At 48.0% G+C, this 9,115-nt stretch overlaps 1 protein-coding gene across 1 annotated transcript in view; it reads left to right on the top strand.

Annotated features, from left to right (window-relative positions):
• Positions 1–7,001: 7,001 nt before the first annotated feature.
• LOC110294674 (cytochrome c oxidase subunit 6A1, mitochondrial) overlaps positions 7,002–9,115 on the top strand; it is a 4,130-nt gene continuing 2,016 nt past the window's right edge. The window contains exons 1-2 of the mRNA XM_021163059.1: positions 7,002–7,129; positions 7,249–7,391. Coding sequence (XP_021018718.1) covers positions 7,018–7,129; positions 7,249–7,391 — 255 coding nt within the window. The 5' untranslated portion in view covers positions 7,002–7,017. The remainder of the gene's footprint in view (positions 7,130–7,248; positions 7,392–9,115) is intronic.

Below are 9,115 nucleotides of genomic sequence, written 5' to 3'. Positions count from 1 at the left end.
ATGGTTGTGAGCCACCATGTGGTTGCTGGGATTTGAACTCCGGACCTTTGGAAGAGCAATCGGGTGCTCTTACCCACTGAGCCATCTCACCAGCCCCCCTTTAAGGCACTTTTAAAATAACATATATTTTTATTTGTGGGCACACACATGCACATATGTCCACAGCACGAATGTGGAGACGTTGTGGAGACGAGAGGACAATTTTCAGGACTAGTTTCTCTCCCTTCCATGGAGTGAGTCCCAGTTATCAAACTCAGTCATCAGGATTGGTAGAAAGCACCTTACCCTCCCCCCAATACCCCCCCCAACCATTCCAGTTCTAATCATTAGAAACAGTATCTGTATGTGTACAAGTCTGCTTCGCTGTGTGCAAGTGTGCCAGTGGGCAGGCAGAAGGGGGTGTCAAAGCCCTTGGCTGTGCAGTTGCAGGTGTTTATGGACACCAGGCTTGTTGGTTAAGAAGTCCGGACTTGACCACAAGTGCTCTCACTGGCTGAGCAAACATCTCTCCAGCCCCTGGTGCTGCATTTCGTGGCGCTTCAACGTGGAAAGCATTGGGGCCAAACTTCCGGATTCGAATACCAAACTTCCGGATTCGAATACCGGCTTTATCGTATAAAGGGTGAAGCTTGGGCAAATGACTTAACCACGTGGGACCTCAGTTGCCCCATCTGCAGAATGGGGATCAGCATAACACCGGTTGTCGAAGTGTTGCAACTGTGAGATCAGTGCAGGGGGCGAGCCTGTTACAGGGCAAACCCTCGCCTCACAAGTGGGCTTTCCCAGGTGCCTTAGGGATGATTACAGAGAGAAGCGGCAGACCTGAGAGTTGAACTTGATGTCAGTGATCCATGCGGTCCTGTCTCCTCCTCGCGGCAAAATACAACACGTTAACTTGCACCTCCTTCTGGACTGGCCACTGCTGGGTCCCCATTTGAAGGGTCATATTGAGACCGTGAGGAATCCTGGGGTCCTGTGACCAGCCAAAGATGAAGGCGCTGGTCACAACTTGCTTGTTTCCCTGGGGACCTGCTGGAAAGACGCCTCGGTACCTTCCAGGAGCAGTCTCCTGGTAGACAACTGTATTTTGGTCCAGGAATTAAAAGGTGCTCTTAGCTTGGAGAGACTGTAGTTAAAGTAGCAGGCAGGATGCCCCCCATAAGGTTTCCTCCGAAGCGAGGGCTGTTCTTAGCCAGGGTCACCCGAACATCCTCTTCCACCAACGTGAGTTTCTCCACTACAGAGCTCTTCACCTACCGGATCCTTGTTCCGGAAAACAGGACAGCAGAAGCCATGGCTCCAGCCTGGATGTAAACATCACGGGCTGCTAGAGAGGATGACGTCAGACCGGAGCCTGCCTGGAGTTGGCCTTGGGAGGTACTCAGAGAGGCCAGGCAGTCCCTGGGGAGGCAGCGAGAGGCAGCCGGTGCAGAACTGCCACCTCGGTTCCTTGAGAAGATATTTGATGGCCTGGTTCATTCTCGAGGATGACCTGAAATATTTCCGCAGAAGTCAGAACCATTTTTTTTAATTAGGTATTTTCTTCATTTACATTTCAAATGCTATCCCAAAAGTCCCCCAGACCCTCCCCCACCCCACTCCCCTACCCACCCACTCCCACCTCCTGGCCCTGGTTCCCCTGTATTGAGGCATATAAAGTTTGCAAGACCAAGGGGCCTCTCTTCCCAATGATGGCCGACTAGGCCATCTTCTGCTACATATGCAGCTAGAGACACGAACTCCGGGAGTACTGGTTAGTTCATATTGTTGTTCCACCTATAGAGTTGCAGACCCCTTTAGCTCCTTGGGTACTTTCTCTAGCTCCTCCATTGGGGGCTCTCTCTCTCTCTCTCTCTCGCTCTCTCGCTCTCTCTCTCGCTCTCTCTCACCCTGCTCGCTCTGGCCCAAAGATTTATTTATTTATTTATTTATTTATTATGTGTAAATACACTGGAGCTGACTTCAGACACAACAGACGAGGGCATCAGATCTCATTACAGATGGTTGTGAGCCACCATGTAGTTGCTGGGACTTGAACTCAGGACCTCTGGAAGAGCAGTCAGTGCTCTTAACCGCTATCTCTCTATCCCTATCAATCTCTCTTTATCCCCGACCACCTCTGAAAACCCACATCTTTCTCAGTTGCTAGTAACCGATATTTCCCTTAAACTCATCCTCCTGCCTCAGCCTTGCTGAGCTGCAGCAATATAGGCGCATGCTACTGTGACTGATTTAGCTAATCCCTCCCTGTTTCGATGTGCACATCAGCTCAGCCAAAGCTTGGACAAGTCAAATTGATACTGTGTTCCCCAAAGCAAACCCTGTGTGGCTCTGAGGCTAAGAGAACAGGTGGGACCCAGCCTCCCTGGGTCCACCGCTTAGCTAAGACTGAGGTCTGGGGTGATTCTCTGAAAGTCTCAAGTTTCCATTTATGAAAACAGCATCTACCAGGTGGGGATTAACATAATCAGCAAGCACCCGTCATGTGACAAGTGCTGGGGTCACACCAGTAAAGAACTCCAAGTCCTGGTTTCCATGGTGTTTAATGGAGGAAGGCAGACACTAATTGTATAAATATTTAATATAACAGACGGTGGTAAGGGTGACCGAGTATGTGAGGCGCTGAAAGACAGAGTGTGAGGGTAGGAAGGAGTTGTTTTGCTTAGGGATGGTCAAGGAAGGCCTCTCTGATAAGATGCTCGCAGGAACAGGGAAGGTGGGTAGCACACACCTATAATCCCTGCACTTGGGAGACTGAACACTATGGAGGCTGTAGCGTGTGACCCTGTCTCAAACGCAAAGTCAGCAACAACGTGTGTGTGTGTATACATGTGTGTGTATATGTATATGTGTGTATGTATATACATACATACATATATACACACACATATAGTATATATTATGTATATAAATATATAACATATATATTATGTATGTGTATATCCATATCTATTTTTATTTGAGACAGGGTTTCTCTGTATAGTCCTAGTTGTCCTGGAACTCACTCTGTAGACCAGGCTGGCCTTGAACTCGGAAATCTGCCTGCCTCTGCCTCCTGAGTACTGGGATTAAAGGCCACCCTGCCTGGCTTTTAGATTCTTTTCTTTTCTTTTTTTTTTTTTTAAAGATTTATTTATTTATTTATTATATGTAAGTACACTGCAGCTGTCTTCAGACACTCCAGAAGAGGGAGTCAGATCTCTTTATGGATGGTTGTGAGCCACCATGTGGTTGCTGGGATTTGAACTCTGGACCTTTGGAAGAGCAGTCAGGTGCTCTTACCCACTGAGCCATCTCACCAGCCCTTAGATTATTTTCTAATCCTACTTTATTTAGGGTTCTTGAACACGTCAACCGCCCTTCTAAGCCGCCGACTGGAGGTTGGGGGTGGGGTAGAAGGTTAATAGGAAAAGGGAGTTGTAGACATTTTAGTTTTTTGGGCAACTCAGCTCTTCGTTGTCAGGATACCAGCAGTCCAGTCCAATAGCAAACACCACACGGGAATCAGTAGCAGCGCTGGATCCAGCAGGAACGTACGATTCTGCTGAATTGGCAAGAGTCAACAGAAGCGGCAGCACTCAGCCAGAATACTACAAGAAGTTCTTTGGTGCACTTCTCTGTGAAGTGGAGACCAGGAGAGACCACGGAAGCGTTGCATGGTGTCACAATGCAAGAGTGATCTCTTGGCTGGAGAGATGGCTCAGAGGTTAAGAGCACTGACTGTTCTTCTAGAGGTCCTGAGTTCAATTCCCAGCAACCACACAACCATCTGTAATGGACAAACATAAAATAAATAAATCTTAAAAGAAAAAAATAAGAGTGACCTCTCACTGTTTATGGGGTTCCATTTCCCCAAAAAGACATTGGGAGGCCCTCCCAAACATCACATGTTCTCTCCGGCATCTGTCATGCTCTCACAAGTCAGCTTCCAGAAAGAAGACATCATGTGACACAACTGAGTTTCCACTTCAAGCCATTATAACCCCAGAGCGAAGAGACACTGCTAAGAAGATCCAGGGGCTGCATAGTGAGCTAGCTGAAACACCAAGCATCAGTAAGACCCTCTCTCGATAATAAATAAGGTGGAGAACCATGGAAGAAACCTTGACCTCTGATCTCCACTCATGCACCGTCCCCCAAGTCCTGAGTTTAATAGGGACCAATTAATAAGATTATCTAAGGGCAGAGCTCTTGCAGGCAGAGGAATAAGCATATGTAAAGGTCCTTAGGCAAAAATCCTCCCTGGAATATTGACAAAGACATAAAGGATCTAGTGTAGTATAGAGAAGAGATCTGACTCCATGCGCAGCTGAAGGCAAAGCTGGTTGGATTCATTGGCAGACTGAACAGTAGAGGCATTTATGTGCAGGGCTGACCTGCTGAGATCAATCCACAAATCTCACGACGAGGCAAATCTGAGTTTAGTAGACGTGGACACGGACACACACAAATAAATATGATTTTAAATATATATGGAGTGAGTGATGGAGTAACAAGGATTACATGGAGTGTGACAAGAATAGGGTTGTCAGAGGAGAGCAGGCAGTGCTAGCAGAAGCATCCGAGGCTGGTGACAGAGAATTTGATGCTGGCCTGGGATACCTGAGACCCTGCCCAAAACAAAATAAAAATTTTTAATGTTTACTATAGGTTTAATCACAAGATGAGTGCTCAAAATATTACACAATCAATAAGTGTGATAAATCACTCCTTTAATCCCAACCCTTGAGGCAGACACAGTTGGTTATTGTGACTTTGAGGCCAGCCTGGGTTATGTAGTGAGTTCCAGGCCAGACAGGGCTACATAGTAAGACACTCAATAGAACAGCAGCAGCAGCAGCAGCAGCAGCAGCCAGGTGGTGGTAGTGTATGCCTTTGATCCCAGTGAGAGTTAGAGACAGGGGGAGTTTGATTCCCAGCATCCACATGACAGCTCACAACTGTTTGTATCCGTTTCAGAAGTTCTGTCACCCTCTTTTGGCCTCTAAGGGTACTGCACACACACTATGCCCATTCTTGCAGATAGGATGAACCAGTACTAATACACATAAATATTTAGTTAAATCTTTTTTAAAAAACTAGTTCAAAGATATCACTATATTCCTAAAAGGTGCTAGAACTGAAACTATTCTAAACTATTAAATACTTGCAACTGGAGCGATGGCCAGGGGTGAAGGGACCTTGCTGCTCTTGCAGAGATCCAGTTTGGTACCCAGCACCCAAGTGTGGCAACTTACATTCCTTTGTAACACCAGCTCTAGGGGATCTGGTACCTTCTTCCTCTGAGGACACACACACACACACACACACACAATCCAGTACATAATTAAACGATTCATCTTTTTGCTGTGTGTATATGTGATTTTTTTTTTTTTTTTGTTTTTGAGACAGGGTTTTTCTGTGTAGCCCTGAGTGTCTTGGAACTCTCTTTGTAGATCAGGCTGATCTCCAATTCAGAGATCCACCTGCCTCTGCCTCCCGAGTGCTGGGATTAAAGGTGTGTACCACCACCACCATCCAGCAACAATATATCTTTTTTTTTTTTTTTTTTTTTTTCGAGACAGGGTTTCTTTGTATAGCCCTGGCTGTCCTAGAACTCACTCTGTAGACCAGGCTGACCTCAAACTCAGAAATTTGTCTGCCTCTGTCTTCCAAGTGCTGGGATTAAAGGTATGTGCCACCCCGGCTATTTTTTTTTTTTTTAATTGCTCACATAGTTCAGTCTGGTCTTGAATTCATCAAGCAGTTAAGGATGTTTTAAAATGCATGAGTCTGCTGCTGCCTCTACCTCCTTTTGTTATTTTGAGATAGGCTCTTACAATATAGGCAAGGCTAATCTCAGACTCTAGACGTGGTCCAGGCTGGCCTCTAACTAGAGATTCCCTGCCATCTCTCAAAACAGTACCATATACACAAACATTTTAAACTTGGGGGTGTGTGAGCACAGACAGGGTCGCATTCCACAGCCCAGGCTAGTCTCTAACTCACAGCAATCTTCCTGCCCCATCTCACTCTTGCTGGGATTATGAGCCACCTCGCTTAGCGTGTGTTTTGTTGTTTTTGTTTTTTTGGAGACAGGGTCTCACTATGCAGCCTATGGATAGCCTAGAACTCTGTAGAGGAGGCTGGCCTGGGGTCAGTTCCATCTAAGTCTTTTTCGTAGATGCTAGCATTAAAGATGCGTGCCACCACACCTGGCATCCCAACTTTTTAACTTTTATCTTTAAAAAGGCTTTTAGACAAAAAAAAAAAAAAAAAAGGAGATATTTGTAAAGTTCTACAGACAAAATTTAACAGATGTGTGTAGAATTCGAAGCGGGAGCAAGACCATTGGGCAAACGCTGAGCATATGGAGCTAAACAAAGTCCAGATTTTCTGGCACCAATTCCAGGGTCCTTACTGGTTCCAGGGTCTGTTCCTTGACTCATTAATACACGGTTTCATACATTCATTCATTAAATTGCATAAAGCACCTGCTACTTGCCATGCAAGATTTCGGGTAACTCTCGGAATGCAGCGCTGGTAAAAATCTAAGCACTGCGGACTTTACAGTCTATGTAGGGCATCACGGAAGAGAATAACAACGGTCTTGAAGAGCGATAGGGACAACGACTGATAACGACAAGGACTGGGGTGTCGAGGGCCTGGGAAATCGCGGAATTAGAAGGCAGCGAGCGAGGCAAGAGAATGGCGCCTCCACTAACGTGATTTGTTCTCCGCACTTCAGATCCTGTCCAGGGACTCCAAAGAAGGGAGCGATTAAAGCCAGAAAAGCCCGCAAAAGTTCAGTTCCGCGGACATCCTCATCTAGGCGCTGACAGCAGGGAGGTGGGGCACAGGCACGGGGCGCGTGCGCTCTCTCGCTCCCGCCGCCCCAGGGACGGATAAAGTGCGCAGGCGCTAGAGTTCCTAGCCAGGTCTGAGAAGGCGTTGCCCAATAGAAACGTCGTTCGGCGTCTTTGTCCCGCCCCCTTCGCTCCGTCCCCATTTCCGCTTCCGGCGCGCCGGTGTAGTTCCATGATGGCGTCGGCGGTGCTGTCTGCGTCTCGGGTCTCTCGGCCGCTGGGCCGGGCCCTCCCGGGGTTGGGGCGGCCCATGTCGAGTGGCGCCCACGGCGAGGAGGGTTCAGGTACCCGGGGGCTCTCGGGTGGGCGTGGGGTCTCGGCGGGTGGCGTGCGGCGGCGTGGCGTGGCGGTGACCTTGGCGGGAGGGAGCGGCCGAGGCTGACGTTGTGGCCCCCCGCCGCAGCTCGGATGTGGAAGGCCCTCACCTACTTCGTGGCGCTGCCCGGGGTGGGAGTGAGCATGCTCAACGTGTTCCTCAAGTCGCGGCACGAAGAGCACGAAAGACCCCCGTTCGTTGCCTACCCGCACCTCCGCATCAGGACCAAGGTAGGCGCTGCGCCTTTACTGTCCGTCTGTCCGTCCGTCCTCCAGGCGTCCGTTATTGCGGGTTTGTCCACTCCTCTGACTCAGCCCTTGAGGGAGTTTTAGGATCTTGGCTGCCTGTCCGTCCGTGCAAATAGAATATTTTATTTACTCTTCGTTTGACGGAAGGGAAGCCAGTTTGTAGGTCGTGGCTCGGTTTTCTTAAAAGGCCACCCAGTAAATGCCTGCGGGTTTTCAGCTCCCCCGACTTGTCACCTTTTGTCCAATGGTGCACTTCATTAGTTTCCTGCGGGGAAGCTTGGAGGTTTGGGGTGTCCCTTTATAGCCGCAAATCCTGAAGGTGATCCGGGCGATTAGCATAGGCTTAAGCACAGACTGCCGGTTGGTTCTCACAGTGCCCGTCGTTTTATCAGTTCTGTGCCTTGGCTCTTTGTGTAGAAACCCTGTCTCGAAAAAAAAAAAAAAGAAAGAAAAGAAAAGACAGTTATAATGTCTCATGATGTTTTTTTTTTAATTTATTTATTTTATGTATATGAGTACATAGTTGTCTTCAGACACCCCAGAGGGGGTGTCAGATCTCATTGCAGATGGTTGTGAGCCACCATGTGGTTGCTGGGATTTGAACTTGGTACCTATGGAAAAGCAGTCAGTGCTCTTAACTACTGAGCCATCTCTCCAGCCCTCATGATGTATTTTTAACAAGGCCGTCTTCTAGCTCCTTAAAGACTGTATCACCTAATTCACCTAAGACTGGCCTTGCAGAAACTTATTCTAGACTTCAATTTTACAACCCAGGAGGCTCCATGCCGTTCCCGTAAGGACTCAGCACTTGGGAGGCCAAAGAGAGCCAATGCCTTGAGTTCAAGGCCAGTCTGGTCTACATAGTGAGCTCCAGGACAGCCAAGGGGGAGACTTTCTCAGAAAAAGAAAAGGTGTTTGACAGCAGTCTTGCCTTGGGGCTCTGCCCACTAGATGGCAGTAGCACCCCCTCCTAACGCCTCTAGATAGTGCTCCCATATCCCGCCCCTGGCACTTGGAGTCAGAAAACAAGAGTTTTCTCAATAGTAGCTATCAGTAAGTGTCTATCAGTAGTAGCTGCTGGTTATTCTCTGCCACGTTATGAAATGGAAATGAGCTTGGGCTAAATGGGGTTACCACAGAAAGCCAAAAATGACTGTGAGCTATTGACCAAGAGCAATGCTTTTCAAACATGGGGGGAAGGGACAGGAGAGAGGGCTCAGTGGTGTAGAGTGCTGCTGCTCTTACAGAAGAGCCTAGTTTCCGGTGCCCCCGTGGGTGGCTCACAACGTTCTTTAGCTCCAGCTGCAGGCGGGGATGATACCTTTGGTCTCTGTGTACACACTCCTGCATATACCCACAGAGATGTACACAGAATAATATTCATGCTGGCAGAGGCAGGTGGATCTCTGGTCAACATAGCACATTCTAGGACATCCAGGGCTACATAAAGAGACCCTGTCTCAAAATCAGACAAAACTATGATTGGCAGAGTCATACATGCTGTAATCCCAGCACTGCAGGCAGAGGCAAGAGGAGCGTTGTAAGTTTTTGATTAGACTGTTCTATTTAGTGTTCCAGGTTAGCTAGATAAGGAAACCCTGTTTCAACAAAAACAAAGCAGGGCTTCAAAGGTGCTCAGCAGGTAAAAGACCTTGCTACCAAGCCTGCCAGTGAGAGCCAATCTCTGGGATCCACTCTATAGAAGG

The sequence above is a fragment of the Mus caroli genome, chromosome 5 (genome assembly GCF_900094665.2).
Source record: "Mus caroli chromosome 5, CAROLI_EIJ_v1.1, whole genome shotgun sequence".
Classification (NCBI taxonomy): domain Eukaryota; kingdom Metazoa; phylum Chordata; class Mammalia; order Rodentia; family Muridae; genus Mus; species Mus caroli.
Note: the sequence above shows the minus strand (reverse complement) of the source record. Positions and strands in the feature narration are given on the sequence as shown.